This window comes from Poecilia mexicana, unplaced genomic scaffold (assembly GCF_051168715.1).
Source record: "Poecilia mexicana isolate PSO_F unplaced genomic scaffold, ASM5116871v1 scaffold_16, whole genome shotgun sequence".
NCBI lineage: Eukaryota > Metazoa > Chordata > Actinopteri > Cyprinodontiformes > Poeciliidae > Poecilia > Poecilia mexicana.
The window spans coordinates 4,202,626-4,224,067 of NW_028263385.1; the positions used below are offsets into that span (position 1 = coordinate 4,202,626).

At 33.6% G+C, this 21,442-nt stretch overlaps 3 protein-coding genes across 8 annotated transcripts; all 3 read left to right on the forward strand.

Moving 5' to 3' along the window:
* Positions 1 to 460: 460 nt before the first annotated feature.
* On the forward strand, positions 461 to 3,840 carry LOC106912460 (C-type lectin domain family 17, member A-like). 3 transcript variants are annotated; one of them, XM_088013679.1, is made up of 7 exons: positions 461 to 1,328; positions 1,621 to 1,689; positions 1,820 to 1,906; positions 2,363 to 2,587; positions 2,681 to 2,844; positions 2,954 to 3,066; positions 3,142 to 3,840. In XM_088013679.1, the coding sequence occupies exons 2-7, from the start codon at positions 1,674 to 1,676 to the stop codon at positions 3,266 to 3,268; spliced, it is 732 nt and encodes a 243-aa protein (XP_087869805.1). In that variant the 5' UTR covers positions 461 to 1,328; positions 1,621 to 1,673; the 3' UTR covers positions 3,269 to 3,840. The 3 variants fall into 3 exon arrangements, with proteins under 3 accessions (XP_087869805.1, XP_087869804.1, XP_087869806.1); XM_088013678.1 differs by lacking the exon at positions 461 to 1,328 and adding an exon at positions 1,347 to 1,428; XM_088013680.1 differs by lacking the exons at positions 461 to 1,328; positions 2,363 to 2,587 and adding an exon at positions 1,347 to 1,428.
* A 1,911-nt stretch (positions 3,841 to 5,751) lies between these two features.
* LOC106912459 (uncharacterized) lies at positions 5,752 to 12,193 on the forward strand. 2 transcript variants are annotated; one of them, XM_088013668.1, is made up of 10 exons: positions 5,752 to 5,815; positions 6,006 to 6,047; positions 6,205 to 6,303; positions 6,794 to 6,850; positions 7,400 to 7,471; positions 8,350 to 8,463; positions 9,197 to 9,514; positions 9,627 to 9,790; positions 9,920 to 10,032; positions 10,109 to 12,193. In XM_088013668.1, the coding sequence occupies exons 1-10, from the start codon at positions 5,788 to 5,790 to the stop codon at positions 10,236 to 10,238; spliced, it is 1,137 nt and encodes a 378-aa protein (XP_087869794.1). In that variant the 5' UTR covers positions 5,752 to 5,787; the 3' UTR covers positions 10,239 to 12,193. The 2 variants fall into 2 exon arrangements, with proteins under 2 accessions (XP_087869794.1, XP_087869793.1); XM_088013667.1 differs by having other exon boundaries at positions 5,754 to 5,815; positions 9,197 to 9,517.
* Positions 12,194 to 16,284: 4,091 nt separating this feature from the next.
* On the forward strand, positions 16,285 to 20,716 carry LOC106926329 (uncharacterized). 3 transcript variants are annotated; one of them, XM_088013663.1, is made up of 9 exons: positions 16,285 to 16,424; positions 16,596 to 16,655; positions 16,992 to 17,051; positions 17,322 to 17,390; positions 18,412 to 18,513; positions 18,716 to 19,498; positions 19,606 to 19,769; positions 19,899 to 20,011; positions 20,088 to 20,716. In XM_088013663.1, exons 1-9 carry the CDS (start codon positions 16,358 to 16,360, stop codon positions 20,215 to 20,217), a joined length of 1,548 nt encoding a protein of 515 aa, XP_087869789.1. In that variant the 5' UTR covers positions 16,285 to 16,357; the 3' UTR covers positions 20,218 to 20,716. The 3 variants fall into 3 exon arrangements, with proteins under 3 accessions (XP_087869789.1, XP_087869790.1, XP_087869791.1); XM_088013664.1 differs by having other exon boundaries at positions 18,716 to 19,495; XM_088013665.1 differs by lacking the exon at positions 18,412 to 18,513.
* Positions 20,717 to 21,442: the final 726 nt, after the last annotated feature.

A 21,442-nucleotide genomic window follows, 5' to 3' on the forward strand; every position in this document is an offset into this window, starting at 1 on the left:
TACAATAACTCAAACTAGGATGGTTAAATCACACAGAGACAAGGAGTATGAAGTACTTCTATTTATGTTGATTAAATAGGTGTGGATAGTTGAGAGCCTGCAGGCACGCCCTCCCCAGCAGAGTGATCCAATGGCTCCCTCTGGTGGAGCAGCGAAGAACTGAAAAGGAAACCAAACTAATCCCCACAACCTGGAACCCAACAAGTTCATCAAAACACATCTGGCATTTTACTTTGATTCTTTGATGCATTTTTTGAGGAGTCCTTGAACAATGTTGGAGTCATAAAATTTTCATCAGGCCAGGCTGGGACTGTCCCTCACTCTGGTCTGGCCAAATAATGTTTGGCACCAGAGTCATTTCGGAACACCATGTCCATAATTTTAAGTAATTCAGAAAAAGTCTGATAACATTTTCTCAAATTCATTGCCATATTATTAAATGTAGGCGTATATTACATTTTTTCTCAGTTGCTCAGTGCATTTTTCAGGACAGAACTGAAATTGTTAAAACTAATTGTTCACTCAAAAAATCATTGTGTCAGTTGTGCACATCTATAGAACTCTCTTCTAATGGTCTTCACATAGTAAATTGCTTTAAAAAAGATGAATATTTGAAATTTACATGAGTAAATTTTGATTTTTTTTTTACTTTGATTCGATGTAAAATCAACACAAAATGTGTATGTAGATGATGGTGTAGAGAAATAAAATTGTGTTAATAGTTAATAATTATGTTGTTTGGCTGTTTTGCGCTAAAGTACGTTTCCCCCACACACTTTTCAATGGCCTCTCCCGGAACCAATAAATGGTGTCTGGACCCCTGGGGTAGTATTTGTCCAAACACCCTGCAGAGGACACAGAAAAGACAGGTGAGTCACTCAATATCAGCACTCCACACCTAACAGATTATGCACATTATGCACAAACATTTGCTCAGTTTTACCCACCAGTAGCTCATTGCTCTGAGTAACAATTATCCTCCCTCCACAGGCAACCAGCTCACTTGTCAATGAGGAGCAGCTGTGCAGAGCCCAGAACAAAAGGCTACATGCTAATCACTAAAAATACTCAATAAATACTATTAAAATTTCTCGTGTGCAAATTGTTATGTGCAAATCTCTGCTTAAAGCACAGTGCTAAATAAAGTGCTTGTTAATAAAGTGCAAAAAGTGCTTCTCAAGTGCTATGCAGTGACTTAAGTAAAAACAGTCCCAGTAATAAAGCTCTCTTCATTACACAGAGCTGCAGTTCATGTTCTGATAAAGCCAGTTTGGACACCAAAAAATTTCAACACACCATAAAAGCAGAACTAAAGGTCACTGATAGAGGTATGAAGTCAACATGTTGTTCTCATTACAAGTTCCCCTTCAGCCTTTGTGTGGTGTTAAGACTTTTACAAGATGAACAGAAAAGCACAAAGTCTGGATGGTACGTATGATAACCCGAATGCTTCTTTATCTGCAGCTAGTATAACAGTTATGCATTTTATTTAAACAGCCAACAAAAGAATAAGTTGAGTTAAAGCCAGAATAATGAAAGTGAAAATAACTAGTTTCTGCTCTGTTGAAGATAACCTGAAGTTTGTAAAAACATTTGTTTTTGTTTTTTTGTTAATTTCAGAGGAAATTGAAGAAGCTGACTATGTTAATGAGATCGCTGGTGCTGAAGAAAAGATGAGAGCTGCTCCAGGTATAACATTTTAAACTTGAAAAAGAATAATAATTATAAAAAAACTTTTTTATAAACTTAGAAAATACATTCAGAGTTGCTGCTGAATTTTGTCCAGATACTAAAACTACACTTAAATTCTTTCCATCAGGTCACACGTTTTCTTCAATCTCTCAGCTTTTCCAACTAGCAGCTTATTGGGTGATTCTGTTGGTAGTTATCCCACTTCATATCCACCGTGAGTTTCTTTCAAAAGGTCACATCAAACATTTAAACTTGTTTAATTATCAGCTTCTTGTTACTTAGATTACATTTGACCAAAGCTCTCAGATAATATTCATTTCAACAAACCTCCTTTTAAACACTCGTCAGATGACATTTTTACTGTGATGGTGTTAATTTTCTGGACTCTGAGTAATATAACATTAGATATTTATTTGTGATTTGTTTTGTAGAATTCGGATGCAGAGCTTTGCTTATGACATGCAAAATGAGTTCATATATTTTTTCAGATTTTAATTTGAGCTGCAGTCAGAATATTAAATAAACAATTTACTACAGATGGTTTTACTCCTTTTACAGTTGAAAACTATGTGAGCAGCTCAAGGCTTATTAGATCAACAAGTACAAAAAATGTAATGAATAATAAGGAAGCACATCATCAACATTAATGTTTTTCTTATCATTGTCTCAGTTCACATTAGTGTTGACTTTGAGCTGAATCAGCTGAAGACCAAGGAAGCAGCTTTGATAGCGAAAATTCAAAACCTGTCGACAGAACTTGATCAGGTTAAGACAGAGAAGAAAAACCTCACCGAGCAAATAGAAAACATGAAGAAAACCTGGAATGAGCAGAACGTCAGTCAAGCTCAGTGGAGCATTGATCAATACTGTCCCAAATCAATTAATATTGACAAAAGTATGTTCAGATCTCTTTGTGGTAAAAGATTAGCTCTGATAATATTTATATTGGCCAGTCCAAATGTTTATTCATTGATCTCTGTTGTTTCAGACAGACAGTGTGTTTCTTGTCAGAAAGGTTGGACTCACTCTCAGTCCAGCTGCTATGCAGTTAATGATGCTGAACTTAAGGATCAGAAAACCTGGGAAGAAGCACGAGAAGACTGCAGAAGAAAGAGTTCAGATCTGACTGTTGTTGGTAATGAAGAAGAAAAGGTAAAGACAGAGCTGGAAACTGTTTATATATTACAAATACATGTTTAACACAAACTGTTGGTCATTTATGTGAAATAAATATGTAATAATTTTATCTTATTGTTCACAGACATTTCTTAAAGACAAAAGTTGGGTTAATAACGACATTAAAGGATACTGGATTGGTCTCAGAGCTGAAGGAGGGAGATGGAAATGGATCGATGGAAGTGATCTGACCAATCAGTGAGAGACACATTATCTTTTAACCTAAGTATAAAATAAATCTATCAGCTTGATCTAACTGATGTTTCTCCTTAGAGCCTGGATACAGCAGCCTGCAACTGATGGTCAATGTGTAACTTCTCTCCAGAACCGAGAATGGACATCAGTGAGCTGTACTGAGAAGAATGCGTGGTTCTGTGAGAAGAAGGCTTTATCTGTTTAAAATGAAATATTCAGACTAAAAGAGGTTATAGGAAAACCTAAAAGTAAATTTAAGTTTCACTTATATTTTCTCACAAGAGATAAACTATAGTTTATTAACCATAGCAATAAAATGTATATAATTATAATAATTTGTGCATTAACTGAAATAATTAAAGCTGTAAATTTGCTTTGTATAACCACAAATCAAATCCCACCTTGACTGAAAATAATCATTACTCTGAACACACCAGAATTTAGAAATAGTAAGTATCTTTAAGTGGCATAAAAATATTTTTTATTGTACAACTTTAAAAGACTTTTCTACTATTTGTGTCAATTTCACATGATATATTCAGATTCATTAAAAGAAACTGAGGGCTGATGTACTTCCTGTTTCCTTAGACAATTGCTTCAGGGTTAATGATTTTTGACCAGCAGGGAGTGCTGCAGTACTTTTTTAAAAAAAGACTGGGGTAATAAAATAATTAGATATTTTTAAATGTTGAAGTGATGTGTCTTTACGATGTATGTGGCTTGTTTTTAAATTGTTATTGTGAATAAAACGAAGACAAACTGTACAAATCAGATAAACAGTGGCATTTTAATTCCACAGTTTGGTATTTATATTCCTATTATTTCATAAGAACAACTCCTGATTGTCAAATGACGCAAAGCAAACCAAAGTGTAATGCGCCAAATAAAACTGAAGTAAAACTAAAACCCAACCCAACAAATTCTCAGATTAACAGAAACTGAGAACTTGCTGGGTTTATGTTGCTGCAGAAAATGAAAAGGTATATCTTTGCTTTTTATCTAATAGTCACAGACATAATTTGTATTTAATGTGTTTATTTAACAAAACCAGTTTCTCACTCCTGCTCCACTCACCTTACAGTAAAATGTCCTCTAATGCAATTTGTGGTACAGGTTTCTTGATTTGAGACAACTGCAGGTCTCAGAGTTTCAGGTCTGAAGATAGACTGCTGTTAACAACACCAAGAACTGAAGGACCTGCAGTGAGATAAACTGCATTATCTGGAGAACTTGTTGGTTTTAGATGATTAACCACCTCCTGCAAAAATGACAAGATTGAAAGCTGTGGAAAGCTTTTAATTTTATTCTCCACAAATATCTCTTGAAGGAAAAATTTGGGTTAATAAGAACATTAATGGATACTGGATTGGTGTCAGAGCTGTTGAAGGGAAATGGATCGATGGAAGTGATCTGACCAATCAATGAGAGACACGTTATCTTTTAAACTCTGTATAAAACAAATCTTGATTAGATGTTTGTTCTTAGAGCCTGGAAACAGCAGCAGCCTGCGACTGATGGTAAATGTGTAACTTCTCTTAGAGCCCTGAATGGACATCAGTGAGCTGCACCGAAGAGAACGGAGGGGAAGAAGGCTTTATCTGTTTAAACATGAAGGATTCAGATTACATGGAAAACCTTCAAATAAAATTAATAGTTTATCATTGATTTTAATATAAATGTCTTAAAATCCATATTAAAATGTACTTTATTTATAGTAGTTTTAATAATTTAAGCTGAAAGGTCATTTTGTGAACGCATCCCACCTTTATTCAACCTTCAGCTGAAAGGTACTGGCATATATAAAGTGTCTCTCTCTGCATTTGAAGCTCTCAAAATGTATTTATTTAACACATGTTATGGTATTCTCCAGTTTGTTCCTGGGCCTAATAAATTAGATATTCAGATTAATTAAAAAGAGGCTGAGGACAGATGTGATTCCGGTTTTCTGAAGGTCTTTTCTTACATTAGAGGATTTTTGTCCAGCAGGTACTGCATCCTTCTTTCCAAAATGACTGGGCCATGAAACAGATAGATTTTTTGTAAATGTTCAGTGGTGTCTCATGTTAAATGTTTTGATACATTTAACATGTTTTAACGTTGTTTTAACATTGTTGTTCTGAATAAAACTAATGTCTGGTCAAATTATTTTACTTACATTTTCACACAATTATCTTAATTTTAAAACGAACAGATAATGTCTGTCCCTCAAACTAAACCAACATGAGATATTTACTGAACATTCATGAAATTATTCTCTATGCCCAGAAAATAAAATCTGTGTGATCATTTCGCTCCTGAAATAACATCTTTGACATCGTAAGTCTAAGAATATAACTTTCATCTTATTTTATTTTTGTTGTTTCTACTCATCACATTCTTCACACATTGTTTTGATTATTATAACTTTTTACAGGAAGAATAAAAAAACACAAAAATATATCAAGACAAATATAAAACGATTAAAACTGTATCATTTAAAATTTTAATTTTGTAGAAAGCAGCTTTTCTCCCCTGGAACTCTCCATACTTCCACCGGAAGTATGGAGAGTTCAGCAAAGCTGACGTCTGCAAATCAAGAGCAACAAAAAACACATAAACTTCTTCATAAATTTCAGCACACCATAAAAGCAGAACTAAAGATCACTGATAGAGGTATGAAGTCAATATTTTGTTCTCATTACCAGTTTCCTTTCAGCCTTTATGTGGTGTTAAGACTTTTACAAGATGAACAGAAAAGCACAAAGTCTGGATGGTACGTATGATAACCCGAATGCTTCTTTATCTGCAGGTAGTATAACAGTTATGTATTTTATTTAAACAGCCAACAAAATAATAAGTTGAGTTAAAGCCAGAATAATGAAAGTGAAAATAACTAGTTTCTGCTCTGTTGAAGATAACCTGAAGTTTGTAGAAACATTTGTTTTGTTTTTTGTTAATTTCAGAGGAAATTGAAGAAGCTGAAGAAAAGATGAGAGCTGCTCCAGGTATAACATTTTAAACTTGAAAAACAATAATAATTACAAAAAACTTTTTATAAACTTAGAAAAGTATGCAGTATGCAGAGCTCAGCAAAGCTGAAGTCTGCATACTTCCCCTGGAAGCAACAAAAAACACAAACTTCCTCATAAATCGCTCTTTAAGGGGTGACCTGCTCTATGAGTCAGATCCAACCTGCAGAGATGGCAGAGAAAGGAGCTGGTCCCGTAGTTATCAAAAGCAGCAAACGGCCCAAATCAGAAGGTAAGCTCATCTTCTAAATATATTCTTCAAAGTAACTCACTCTGCATCTCTACTTATGTGATAATTTTGTTGATGTCAGAAAACTTTCCATGCAAAGAAGCTATTTTTGCACATCTTCTACATTTGTTTTGTCCTACCAACCTTTTATCATAATTTGTGGGAAGTTTTAAATTAACTGTTACATAGATTTTTTATAATCATGGCTAAATGAACAACCCATCATTCTATTACCTGTGTTTGATTTCGGAAGATAAAAGATGTTTGCAAAAAGAGACTGACAGCATTTTTTGGTTTAGAACGTTTAGTAAAGGTATTTTGAATGAGAGCAGTCAGAATGCAGTCTGATGGCTAATTTTCTAAAAACGTGTTAAAGCGAATATGGTGATAGGTTGTCTTATTAAAATACATTACCATATTTCACTATAATTATAAGTAATGTGTTTTTTAATCACTAAGTTGTGTAAAGCTCACTGATCTTCTGACCCTCCAGCTAAATATGAGAATGACAGAGAGTACGAAAATGTGAAGAAAAAAGAACCAGCTCAGTGTAAGTAAAAATAAAGCATGAAATATTTAAAGGTAAAATGTAAAAACAAACAAAAAAAGAAAAACATAACAGACAGATTTTTGCTGCTAGAATAATTACTCTTCATAAACTCGTGGGGAAATTTTTCATCCTTAAAAATTGGGAAGATGCCAAATGTTTTTGTGACTAAAAGTTTTCTGTCTGACTGTAAACATGTTCGGAGGGGAGGAAAAAAATGTGCTTCATGCTAAAAGAAAGAAGTCTGATTCATTTTTTCCAGAAGGTCAATTCAAATCCTCATGCAGTAATCAAATGCCAATAATTTGTCTACAGCTACTTTCATTTGTATCTAAAGAAAAACTAATTTACATCCATGTACTTGAAAATGTGATTTAGATTTTTTTTCCGTCTTAGTACACTGATATATCAAGACAAATAATCCAAGCATTGCTCACATTTCTGATTTTTTAACTGCATATTATTTACCAAAAGACAAAAATATTAAAGTTTTATCATAGCTGGGTTTTAAAGTTGTTGTTGTAAAACAACTTCATATTTCAATCTTTTCAGCTAAACCGGATAATGCTGAGTATGCTGAAATAGCAGCACAGAATGGAGTTTACCAAACTCTGGACACAACTGGTAAGTTTAAAAAATAAAAGAAGAAAATGTCATAGAAGTTACCATTTAAAGCAAACTAGTTTTCAGTTTATATACACATCTCTAAGTTAAGAAAATGGGGTTGCTAAGGCTTTACCCTTCACAGTTTTTCTCATCCTGATAAATTGAGTTTCTAGGCAGCAGGAATAGAAGTCAGGTCATGTGTATTTAGGGATTTGAAGTTTTTGAATATTGTGTTTCTGTTTTGATCATTTATTTATTGTTCTAGCCATTTTAGTTTATTCCTTTGTGTTACATAATGTATACATTGATTTTGCCCTTTGTGTTAAGAATTGTTTCTCTTATTTTAACGTTATTCTCTTCGCCTTTGTTAGTACTTCCTTTTTTGGCTCTGTTATTTATTTTCTTCCTCTACCTGGACATATCCTGCATTATATTTTCAGTATTTGTATTCAGTTCCAGGGTTGATTTATCCACAGCTCATGAATCTTGTCTGTGTTTTGAGGAAATTGTAGTTTGCAGTTTTACAAAAGAGGGAAACTCAAAGGTTTGCCATTTGAATGTAGCAATGCACAGTTTTGATGAACTGTACTATTGTGTGAGAACTCTGTTGGTCCCAGCTGCACATTGTCCAAGTTGGCCAGTGCCTGCAGATAAGCAGATTGCTGTATGCAAACCGTCATGATGCAAAAAAATTTGTTTCAATTTCAGCTTTGCAAAATACACAAATTTCTATAAGGCTGAAAAATCATCTCATTCTAGCACTAAAACTTTTTATTGAAAAACATGAGGGTTGTTTTCTTTGTTTTTTCCAAAGTGGCGTGTTTCCATTATACAAATACATTTTCATAATTCCAATTTGCACAATTTTATGGTCAGTCTTTGTTGTTTTAATCTAGGAATAAAATCAGACAAGCCAGCAGAAAGAAATCACTCTTATCAGCGGCTGGCCTGCTGTTTTGGGACTCTGTGTGTCATTTTGGTCCTGATCATCATTGGAGTCTGTGTTTATTGTGAGTATATTAATATAAGAATGCCATAAATTTGTTTATTTCTTTTGAATCTCACAATCTCAATTTGTTAATATGCTACAGAGTTCATTCTTTGACAAAGAAAAATACAAAAATGTAATTGCAGTGCATTGTTTAGTTCAGTTAGCTAACAGAGATTGAGTACTTATTTCAATTAGCAGCATATTTTGTTGTACTTTTCTAAAGTTTGTTTGGTAACACTTTATTTGAAGGGGGTTGAATAAGACTGACATGACACTTTCATAAACAAGACATAACACCAAGAAATCATCAAGAAATCATTACTGTTTAAACTTTACCTTTAATAACATAAAGTTATCTAATTTTTAAAGTGCAATCAGTAATACTTTTATAACAAATGTATAACAGTAATGATTTCTTGGTTAATGTCAAGTTGTCATAACAAAGACATTTTGAATAATGTCAACTTTGTATTAAAAGTGTCATAATTTACCGAATGACGCTTCATGACAACAGTCATAAATATTCATGAAGGCTTATTGATGTTCATGACAAGTGTTATGTCATGTTTATGAAAGTGTCATGACAGTCTTATTCAACCCTCTTCAAATAAAGTGTTACCATTTGTTTGTTTAACCTAAAGTGGTACAGAAAGATTCAAATTTATAATACAAAAAAATTTAAGAAATTAAAATTGCAATAACAGTTTTTCTTTGTTTCTAATGAAGCAATTTTTACTTTATATTTGCAACAGTTCGTGAGAGCGCTGCAAGTGAGCTGAACCAGCTGAAATCAAGCCAAAAGGATTTTCTGGAGAAAATTCATAATCTGAGTAACCTCAACAACAAACTCAGTTCAGACAATGACAACCTGACTTTGGTTTCTATGGCCTTAAAAAACAACAACACCGTGCTGACTGCAGAGAACCACAACCTGACGTTGCTTAATGAGAAGCTGAAGGAACAAAGGAAAAACCTCACAGAAATAATAGAAAACATGGAGGAAACCTGGAATGAGTTCAATGTCAGTCGAGCTCAGTGGAGCATTGATCAATACTGTCCTAAAAATAATGGTGGTATGTTCATATTTTAGACAAACAGTTTGTGCTGAACTACATTGTTATGTTCAAAAAAATTAATAATAATGATATTATGTAAACATATTTATTAACATTTTTATTTAAGTGAGAAGCTGCACTTCTTGCCAGGAAGGATGGATATACCAACTTTCCAGCTGTTATGTTTATAACGATGCTAAAGCTGCTTATCGAACAAACTGGAACGGTGCACGAGAAAACTGCAAAAAGATGAATTCAGATCTGACTGTTGTGTCTAACAACGCAGAAAAGGTAATGGAAGAACAATTTTAATGGATTAAAAATGTAAACTGACTGAAAAAATTGTAGCCTCACTAATTTTGACTGTTTAGTCAGTTTTCAGTCAGTATATAAACAGAATTATCTCTTCTAATTCCTCAGGATTATGTCAAAACACTAAGTCATGTTATAGGAGACATTAAAGGATACTGGATTGGTCTCAGAGCTGTAGGAGGGAAATGGAAATGGCTCGATGGAAGTGATCTGACCAATCAGTGAGAGTCACATTATTTCTTAAACTTTAAATAAAACAAATCTACCAGCCTTGATCTAACTGATGTGTTTCCTTAGAGCCTGGATACAGCAGCAGCCTGCAACTGATGGTCAATGTGTAACTTCTCTCAAGTCCCGAGAATGGACATCAGTGAGCTGTACTGAAAGAAACGCCTGGATCTGTGAGAAGAAGGCTTTATCTGTTTAAACATGAAATGTTCAGGTTTTTGAGAGGCTGTTTGGAAAATCTTATTGAAGACTTATGCAATTTTCTGGTTTAGTATTTATATAAGCTCTTTTTAAAAGGCTTTACATGTTTCATATGTTTTTTCTGATGATTTGTCTGAAGATGTAAATTTAAAGTTTATCAACAGATTCAAAAGTCAGACAAAATGACTTTTATGGTTGCTGAAGTTTTTACTGATGGATTTTGAAGGAACTTTACGTGGTTTCAGCATGATTTTAGGATTCCCACTGCCTGTGAATCTTCTTCAATAGTTAAGATAATTAGTGTATATAACCATTAAAGAAGTTATTTTGTTGCACAGGATAACACGATTGTTATTTTTAAAGATGAGAATAAAAAAAGTCTTCTCTTTTTTTTTCCATCATACAGCTTATCAAACATTTGTGAGGTCTTATTTACATTTATATTAAGTACTCCACAAAGATGATGCCCTGCGTGGAAACAAAACCCACACAGAGTTAACAATCAGAGCTCCACGTCAGACATTTTCAGAGTTTATTCTAACATTTAAAAGCATAAAATCACATTGACAACACAGACACTTCAAATACACTAAAACAGACATTCATTTACCTGAGACGAATAGAAAAGTAGGAAATAGAGAAACAGGAAAAAGGCAAAAACGCGTTTTTTGGATATTGCCATGTGGCTGCAAATAGCAAATCTGATTCGTTCCTTACTTTTATTCAAAAGGGTGTTTCCTTTGTTTTAATTTATGCAATTATGCGGTAAAGGCGTGTTGTTCTCCTTGTATGGATATAACTAGTATCATATTACTAAGTTCGGGATGACCGAAGCAATTTTATTACTTTCTGAGACTTGTTTGATTTCATGGTTACGGCGCTTCTCTATCTAGACAAGAGAGACCAAAAGTTATTTAGAGCAAGCTGTACTCACGCCAGTTTGAAATGTGATGTTACTCCTAATTCCTGGTTGGAACAAAGCCTCTAGTCTTTTACGAGAGCTCAGCCAAAAGTTAACCTGTCTTAAACCTATTTTATTTCCCTGCCGGGCAAGTTCCTACAAATACAGATCAGTGCAGTAATTTTAAATTGACATGAAGCCAGGTACGCAAAGTGGTTCTGAACTTCTGCATCCTCTTAGATCCAAGCAGATTTTAACAATAAAACACTAAGAATACACCTGAGCATTTTCAATATAAGCATATTAATTCCAAACATTTTCTAATTAATGTTATGCTGGTTTTGATTATGCTTACCTAACTGATATTACGCTTGGCCTAGGTTAGAGACTCCAAGTAGTTGTTAATATAAAACTACAAATTAGACTAGTTCAAGTCATGTTAATTTTAACTAAATGGTATTTTACTAATTCAATTGCAATTATTGTTAGTATTGTGTTTAGTTTGTTTGTCCTTAAGTTTTAGAGTCTCTCTATGGGAGATGACTTGAGATGTCTCCTCGCTGCCTGCTCATTTGAGACACGGCCTGTGTGCTAGAGTTAATTTATGACGTGGTTCCTTCCTGATAACAGACATTTTCTGCAGGCCCTCTAAGATTTTATCCAAAGGAATCTTGCTTAATCCACTATTTTTACATGTCGTAAGATTTAACTGTATTAAACACCAAGAATATTTATTTTCCTCAATATTTCTATATTTTTGGAGCCTTTCTTTGCACATCTATGGAGTTAGATTTGTTCCACAATTTATTCAATCCAAAAAAAAAAAAAAAATCACGTCAAACAGGAAACCTGGAATGAGCTCAATGTCAGTCGAGCTCAGTGGAGTGTTGATGAATACTGTCCTAAAAATAATGGTGGTATGTTCAGATCTGAGACAGTTTGTGTTGAACTACAATATTGTCACATTGTTCATCAGGACTGATTTTGTTCCTGAGCTGCACAAAGATGATCATAATTCTGTTTATATTAAAGGAAATTATCTTGGTCTGGAAGTCAATCTTTGTCTTGTAATCATGTTCTCCTGAATTCCTGCAAGTTTCTACTGTTTATATTAATGTATTTTTGTATAAATTTATCTTTAAATAGTTATAGCTGGAAAACAGAAATGCAGCAGCCTAAGAAGAAGCTCCTGACACATTGTGGTGTTGTGGGCTGTGTAGCAATGGGCAGATCACAACAAGAAGAACCGTCTGTGTCAGACTTTAAACAGACACAACACATAGACTATTTTACAAGGATTTATTTACAAGATAGATAGACTGATAAAGGAGTGTCAGTTTCCATGTCAGACAGACTTATCAAGTTTATTTGCATAGCAGATTTCAACAGCAAGGCAGTTCAAAGTGAGTTACTTCATAAAAACATAAAAAAACAAAGTTATAAAACACACAGTCAACAATTGAAACATATTTAGCCAAGTGACGCCATCACACATTCGAATGTAGATTAATGTTTCATTTATAATGTTTCAGAAGCAACTATAAACAGTTGGAGTTTTAGTCTAGATTATTTCAAATGTTTTACAGTTTTCTGGAAGTTTGTTCCAGATTTGTGGTGCATAGAAGCTGAATGCTGCTTCTCCGCGTTTGGTTCTGGTTCTGGGGATGCAGAGCAGACCAGAACCAGACAACCTGAGAGGTCTGGAAGGTTGATACAACAGCAGGTATTTAATGTATTGTGGGGCTAAGCTCTTTAGTGATTTATAAACTAAAATCAGCATTTTAAAGTCTATTCTCTGAGCTACAGGGAGCCAGAGTAGGGACGTTAGAACTGGATGGGGTGATGTGCAGCTGCAGCTGTTTGATTGATTTTTTAGGCAGACCTGTGAAGACACTGTTGCAGTAATCAATGCGACTAAAGAAAAACACATGGATGAGTTCCTCCAGATCAGGCTGAGATATTAGTCCTCTAATTCTCGAAATGTTCATCAGTTGATGGAAGGCGGACTTTGCAATTGTCTTTTTGTGGTTCTGAAGGTAACACTGTCATCTACAGACTAACATTAAAAAGGAGAAGGGTACAACTTTATGGTGACCTTTATGCTTAAAACAAAAGGAAGCTGTAAAAAACGGCAGAATGCAACAAATTGTGAAGAACAAAATTTGACAATGTTTTTCTGTTAAGTCTTTTTAGTTTTCTTTTTTATGTTGACTGTAAACAAACAGAGTAGAAAATAAGCAGTGCTAATATTCTGATTGGCTGTTTCTGACTGAGCAGTGTAATTCTGCAGATGGCAGAAGCACCGTATGAGATTTGTTTTCACAGATAATCTCTCTCATGTTATACTGTCAGGACATAATAGTTTTAACAAATATTAACAACAAAAATAGAAACATTGTCGATGTTACCACCTACTAGAGCTTTAAACGAAAAACAAAGTTGATCAAATTTTGTGTCGCATCTTTTTATTTACTCCCCTTGAGGAAAAAGATGCTCCACAAAGGGGCGGAGATGGCAGAGGAAGAGGAGGATACCAAAACCTTAGCATACAGTATTTCAATTTAGAATGTAATTTATTTATATTTAATTTTTTTTACTTGCACATAATTTTTTTAAAAGAAGTAATGAGAGGGGAAATAAAATGAAGTCAGATTTAGAAAATAAGTCTTCAAAATAAATTTTCTTTGTATTTCAGGGCTTCTTTAACTCTTTTCTCACCAAAATAAGGTAAACAGGAGATAAATTGGATTAAAATAAAGGTAGTAGACCGGTAGAAAATAAAATAAAATAAAAACTGGACTGAAAGATGTCATTTTTAAGAAATTATTTAACTGTTAAAACAACTTTTTCTATAAGTTTGCTGATGATTTATTTATTTTTTGATAACTGCTGTTTTTAAAACCTGCATGGCAAAAATACCTAGAAGAAGGGGCAGGTTTACTACTTAAATCAAATCAGATGCAATGACAGGCAGAATATGCTATCAATACAGCAGGAGGAGAAGATTAAATTATGTATACTCTCTTCTAAGTTTTTATGGTTGAGCTAGAATTTGGTCATTGTCTCTACATTCCTTTGATTGTACAAAGCACTGACACTAGATTTGATGTTGATATGATTATTAGCCCTAAAATATTACACACTTTGAAAAAGAAAGCTTTCTATCTCTGATATTAAACAGATACATAAAAAAATCATAAAGAGCTTTTCAGTTACATATTTAATTACATTACAGAAGATACATCTGAAGACAGGCAGTTATTTAACTGGGAGGTGAATTGTCACTTCACTTCCCTCACTGTGTGTTGTAGGACTTTTCGTTGCCTTTAATTTGATTTAAAAGCAGATTCCTGTTCTATATACCAGAGAACAGAAGAAAACCCAATATGGATGGTTGTAACATCAGTCTTCCCTTCCATGGATGGGATGCTGCTTCAGGGATTTGATCTGGACTACATAGCACTGAGTGCTCCATTGATTGCATGTCTTTTTTTTTTATATCAAATTATGATGCAGCCCATTAACATGGTGCATCTGTACGAGTCTGTAAATATGATTTATTCATTCAACTTTTTTTTAATTTTGAACATGTAAATATCAATAAATAAATAGAAAAAATAAATAAGAAAAGAACAACAAAAGTACAAAATAATAATAATCAAGCTTAGAACACAAACTTTATCCAGTTCTAGCAGAAGTAAAAAGAAGCAACAAACTTAATCATCAGGGTTTCAGGGGCAGTATTTCTAAAAAAAAAAAAAAAAAAGACTTAACATATCATGAAAAATCTGTACAATATTTCTCATAGACCAGACAAAAAGAATAGCTTTGTATTTATACCTTGTTCTAAGAATTGGAAAGCAGATGCTGTTCACAGAAAGACAATTGAACCAACAGAACAAACAACTGAAACACAAACTATTAAAATTATACAACTTCCACAGCATGAGAGGAAATTCCATGTCAGAACCACTTCAACAAAATGGAAGTGGTTCCAGTCTACAGCGTCTGTAACACCTACCTGTTTTTGTCTGGCTTATTGTTATTTAAATTGTCCTTTTTATTTATTTTACAACTTCATCAAAATATGGTCTGCTTAATTCCATCACTTCCACAATTTAATGCATAGGATTAATCAGAAAAGTCACGCTTTTGGATTTCACAGAAGTGTGTTTGGGGAAGTTTTAAATTATTCTAAACAGATCAGTTGTTCACAGAAAATTTGATCACACTAAGTAAAATAGTCAGTGAAATGCTCAGACATAAAATGTATTTATGAAATATAGTCTTTATACAAATATCAATTATCCCCATAGTAAGATCATATATACATATATGATAAGAGCGCTTCATCAAAGTGTCGTCTTAAAGTATGAAAAACAGAAATATTTTGCTAGTATCATTACTCTGGTTACAGATACCATCCATTTTAGTAAAGCAGCATTTCACTAATATTTCATGATGGTAAATGAAACTTTAATCCTAATAAAACTAAACTGGACACCAACTATTTATTTAGCAAATAATTATTTCAAAACAAATGTTATAACTTAACTTTCTGAGACATTTTCACAAAGTTAGTATTCTATTTACTAAAGAGACGTCAAAATGTTCAAGTTACAAATCATCATGTTTTCATCAACTACAGAATCATTCAATAAATCAGATTATTATTGAAAAGTCCATTTATTTCTGTAGGTCTATCACCAATTGAAACACATTTTATTGATTAACAATAAACAGATGATTTTTAAAAACATAAACATGAGTATAATGGAAAGTTTGTATACATACTTTTCATCCCAACAAGACTCATTGGGACAGATGTATGTATTCTAATTCACTGGAGATTTCTGTATACTTAAGTTATTTTTAACTAAGACACAAAAAGAAAATTATAAGAGCCACTAAAACAAAACAAAACAAACAAAACAAAAAAAACAAAAGAAAAAGACAGTGGTCAAAGTTCAGTTTTTCAACCTTTATTTAACTAGAATAAAACTCCTTGAGATCAAAGATTTGTTTTACAAGAGTATCCTGACAACCATACAGTTAAGTAGTTACAAAACACAGAACTAACACAATTCTCATATTCAGATATTGATACAAGTCGCAAAGCAGAAGTATGTAAATCAAGAACAATAAAAGGCAGTTCTAACACAAAGAAACCTTCTCAGTCAACAAGTCGGCTCTAAGTCAACAGTAAGGCTGCAGATATGGCAGAGGAGGACGTTTGCTATGCTTCAGTGGTTATAAAAAGTAAGATGCAGCTTCAACCAAGAGGTAAGTTCATCTTCTGCAGACATGACATATATTCTACACATGTACTCAGTCTCAGTCTTTGCATCTATGTGATAATTGTGGTGACTTGAAAAGTCACCACAATTATTCTCTATAGCATGTACCTTTTACACACTAAATTCTATTAAACTCATGGATCTTCTGACTTTTCAGTAAAACAAGATAATGAGACCGTGTATGATGAAGTGAAGGTGAACACAGAACCAGCTCAGGGTAAGTAGAACAAATCCACATCCTTAAGCAGAGTACATGTTTTTCTTTGTCTTTTATATGGTTAGACACATTTTTACATTAAGACACATTCAATAACTTTATATCACTTTCTTTATACCTGAGGAAACCTGTTTAGGTAAAATAAATGGTGTCCCATGAAACAAAACTCATTTTCTTACCTGAAAAGTTCAGGTCAAAAGATTAAAACTGTAAAAGTTTTTATATTTTGTGAAATAGAAATTCTCTTGAATGATAAGTTTAAGTTTCAGCAAATCAATTCTTAGAAACGTCTTGTTATAATACAAGAGAATATTTAAATCTTTTTCGCTAAAACAGAGAAAGAAGCTGAAGTGGAGATGCAGAATGAAAGTGTTCAACAAACACCTGACCAAACAGGTAAGTTGTTAAAAACAAAGAGGAAAGAACAATATATTATTAAAGTTTTCATTTAATGGACAACGTTTTTGTAGTTTATGATACATATTTATCTGTATAGGAAATGGGGTTGTTGAGGTTTTCTCCACTTGTTTTATTTGCCCCAGTTCATTGGAAAAATTCTCACAGTCAGAAGTAAAAGTCACATTATTTGCTATAAAACTGGTGCTTCCTTGACAAATGCAGTAATTATGTTGTTATGTTATAAAACAACTTAAAATTTCATTTCAGTTAAAATAATGGAGAAATTTGAAGTGGAGAAGCAAAATGAGAGTGTTCAGAAAACTCATGACACAACTGGTAAGTTTATAAAATCAAGGAAAACAATTTATTATGATAAAATTAGAAACAGGTTTGCAATTTGTGTTAACTATCTTTAAATCAGAGAAAATGGAGTTGGAAGGCAACTCAGCTGTGTGTGTTTTTCCCCCAATTCATATGGAAAATTTGTAGCAGCCGTTGATTTGCTACAAGCCTTGGTGCATTCTTACTGAAATATACAGTTAGATATGTGGTTATCTTACGAACACGTACAGGATTCCAGTTTTACTATTGTTTTTTAGGATGATACAAATTGATTGAGCCTATTTCAAGTCTGTCATTTATGTTCTGTGTTGTATTCATCAGAAATTCTACATAAGTGTCCAGTCATACAATCAATATCATTACGTCTGCAAATATTACTACTGCTGCCTAAAATTATTTGCATTTCCAACATGTTCATGTTTAAGCTAACAAGATGTAATAGTAAGGCTTTGTAGTAGCGAAAGTCCTTATTTTAATCTGTGGGGGAGCTAAAGATTAGGTAGTGATGTGTCAATATGACAAGGACAATACAAATGAGAGAAAATCAAAATTTCCACTCTGGTGTTCTATAAATATAGTCAAATTTACATAATTTATGAAATGCCTGTTAAAGTACATGGACTAACACACTGATGGATGTGATTAGTTTATTTGATTAAATATGCCGAGATTCCATAGTCAGATGTATTTAATGATTCTGATTGGTCAGAAATCCAGAGTAAAAATGCACAGGGTGAACCAGAAAGTACCGTGCCGCAGTGATAGGGGGCAGTGTTTCACAAAATGGTTGAGATCAGTGCATGAACTTCATCCAGCATTGAAAAGGCTGAAAACTCACAGTTAGAATAAAACCTACCCAGGATGACTCTAATTAATATTGATATAAAAGACAGTATTTTTCTTCTTGATTTTGAAGCAAAAAGGTTGTATTTATATTTACTACAGACAAACAAGGGAAGAAAAGATTTGTTCCTAGTTTTAAAGTTCCTTTTTTTTATTTATTTATTTCTACCAGTCAAGGAAGCAGGAAGACTTTGTCGCTATCAGCAGCTGTGTTGCTGCTTTGGGACTCTCTGTGTCATTTCGGTGCTCTGTGCCATTGGAGTCTGTGTTTATTGTGAGTAAGATGTGACCAATACACAACCTTAAATACAGTTTTCTAATAATATCTTAAGAGCAAACATTTGTTTATCCTAAAGTTAAACAGAACATATAATCCAGTTCTAAAACACAAACAGCAAATTAAAATGAAAAAGTTACATTGATGTTTTTTGGGGGTTTTTTGTTGATAAAGTAATTTCTAATTTCTGTTGCAACAGTTCGTGTGAGCACTGCAAGCGAGCTGAACCAGCTGAAATCATCCCAGCAGGTTCTGCTGGAGGAGAACCAGAACCTGACCAACCTCAACAACAAACTCAGTTCAGATTATAAAAATCTAATGATTCAGTTTGACAACCTGACCACAGCTTCTATCACCTTAGAAAACAAGATCACCATGCTGACTGTAGAAAACTACAACCTGACTGTGGCAACTACCATCTTAGAAAACAAGATCACCATTCTGACTGTAGAAAACTACAACCTGACTACGGCTTCTGTGGCCTTAAAAAACAACATCACCATGCTAATTGTAGAAAACTACAACCTGACCACGGCTTCTATCACCTTAGAAAACAAGATCACCATGCTGACTGTAGAAAACTACAACCTGACTAAAGCTTATATGGCCTTAGAAAACAAGATCACCATGCTGACTGTAGAAAACTACAACCTGACTGTGGCAACTACCATCTTAGAAAAAAACATCACCACTCTGACTGTAGAAAACTACAACCTGACTACGGCTTCTGTGGTCTTAAAAAACAACATCACCATGATAACTGCAGAAAACTACAACCTGACTACGGCTTCTATGGCCTTAAAAAACAACATCACCACTCTGACAAAAGAAAACCGCAACCTGACGTTGCTTAATGAGAAATTGATGGAAGAAAGAAAAAACCTCACAGAACTGATAAAAAACATGGAGGAAACCTGGAATGAGTTCAATGTCAGTCGAGCTCAGTGGAGCATTGATCAATACTGTCCTAAAACTAATGGTGGTATGTTCATATTTTAGACAAACAGTTTGTGATGAACTACATTATGTTCAAAAAATAAATAATGATATTATGTTAACATATTTATTAATGGAACATTTTTATTTAAGCGAGAAGCTGCACTTCTTGCCAGAATGGATGGAATTACCAACTTTCCAGCTGTTACGCTTATAACGATGCTACAGCTGCTTATCGAACAAACTGGAACGGTGCACGAGAAAACTGCAAAAAGATGAATTCAGATCTGACTGTTGTGTCTGACAACGCAGAAAAGGTAATGGAAGAACAATTTTAATGGATTGAAAATCTAAACCGACTGGGAAAATCGTAGCCTCAGTAATTTTGAGTGTTTAGTCAGTTTTCAGTCAGTATATAAACAGAATTATCTCTTCTAATTCCTCAGATTTATGTCAAAACACAAAGTCCTGTTATACGAGACATTACAGGATACTGGATTGGTCTCAGAGCTGTAGGAGGGAAATGGAAATGGCTCGATGGAAGTGATCTGACCAATCAGTGAGAGTCACATTATTTCTTAAACTTTGTATAAAACAAATCTACCAGCCTGGATTTAACTGATGATTTTCCTTAGAACCTGGATACAGCAGCAGCCTGCAACTGATGGTCAATGTGTAACTTCTCTCCAGACCCGAGAATGGACATCAGTGAGCTGTACTGAGAAGTACAACTGGATCTGTGAGAAGAAGGCTTTATCTGTTTAAACATGAAATGTTCAGGTTTTTGACAGGCTGTTTGGAAAACCTTATTGAAGACTTATGCAATTTTCTGGTTTAGTATTTATATAAGCTCTTTTTAAAAGGCTTTACATGTTTCATATGTTTTTCTGATGATTTGTCTGAAGATGTAAATTTAAAGTTTATCAACAGATTCAAAAGTCAGACAAAATGACTTTTATGGTTGCTGAAGTTTTTACTGATGGTTTCTGAAGGAACTTTACGTGGTTTCAGCATAATTTTAGGATTCCCACTGCCTGTGAATCTTCTTCAATAGTTAAGATAATTTGTGTATATAACCATTAAAGAAGTTATTTTGTTACACAGGATAACACGATTGTTATTTTCAAAAATGAGAATAAAAAAATGTCTGTCTTTTGTTTTCTACCATTTTTTCCTATCATTTAGCTTATCAAACATTTGTGGAGCCTGATTTTAATTAAGAATTCCACAAAGATGACAATAAATCTCTTCATTTTAAAGCAAACAGTCTAAGTTTGGAAGTGAATCTTTAAGTTATCATGTTCCCTTGAATTGATGTAGGTTTCTGTAGGTCATACTGTTGCCTTGTCATATTACTGCAGCTTTAAAATGTTACAAACAGAATATAGAAGAAGTACACAAGCCTGAGAGTAGCTCACTATATCACTGTGGTATTATATTCTGTCTAGACCACAACATGAAGATAATGCATCACTGTCAGACTTCAACCAGCCATAAAACGTGGTTGTACAGTTTAACAGTGATTTATTTACAAGATTTTAGTTTACATTGGATTTTAGCAATAAAAATGAGCTATGTGTAACTTTTGGGTGAACTTTATGCCTAAAACAATAAACAAAAGTAATCTAACATACCAACCAAACTGAAATATTCAAAAGGAATATTCAAAGCAATGTAACGCCTGACAACAGCAGTTGTAGCACCTCAACAATTAAACATGGCCCTACATGGTTGAGAAAGTCACTAAAAACTAGACACTACCCTTACTCTTTTTGTCATTTACCTAAAAGTTAAAAATTGTGACCAACTGAGTAAGAAACACTGATGGATTGATTGATCCAACATAAACGTCAAAGCTCTGTAACTTCCAACTGCCACCATTTTTAACAGTGATACCTTTTATAAATACATTAATATTTCAGCGTTCATTTTTTAATGCTATATTAGATTTGTAAGTGACTAACTCACCCTGCACCAGTCATTATTTATC

Excerpts from the sequence above, each read along its gene's own strand:
- LOC106912460 (XM_088013678.1), top strand. The coding sequence starts at position 1,401 with ATGAACAGAAAAGCACAAAGTCTGGATG. Across the intron at positions 1,429-1,620 it reads AAAAGCACAAAGTCTGGATG|AGGAAATTGAAGAAGCTGAC; the intron begins GTACGTATGATA and ends TGTTAATTTCAG. Across the intron at positions 3,067-3,141 it reads GGAAGTGATCTGACCAATCA|AGCCTGGATACAGCAGCCTG; the intron begins GTGAGAGACACA and ends GTTTCTCCTTAG.
- LOC106912459 (XM_088013667.1), top strand. The coding sequence starts at position 5,788 with ATGAACAGAAAAGCACAAAGTCTGGATG. Across the intron at positions 6,048-6,204 it reads AAAGATGAGAGCTGCTCCAG|GGGTGACCTGCTCTATGAGT; the intron begins GTATAACATTTT and ends TCGCTCTTTAAG. Across the intron at positions 9,518-9,626 it reads CTGTCCTAAAAATAATGGTG|TGAGAAGCTGCACTTCTTGC; the intron begins GTATGTTCATAT and ends TTTTTATTTAAG.
- LOC106926329 (XM_088013663.1), top strand. The coding sequence starts at position 16,358 with ATGGCAGAGGAGGACGTTTGCTATGCTTCAGTGGTTATAAAAAGTAAG. Across the intron at positions 16,425-16,595 it reads GATGCAGCTTCAACCAAGAG|TAAAACAAGATAATGAGACC; the intron begins GTAAGTTCATCT and ends CTGACTTTTCAG. Across the intron at positions 16,656-16,991 it reads GAACACAGAACCAGCTCAGG|AGAAAGAAGCTGAAGTGGAG; the intron begins GTAAGTAGAACA and ends TCGCTAAAACAG.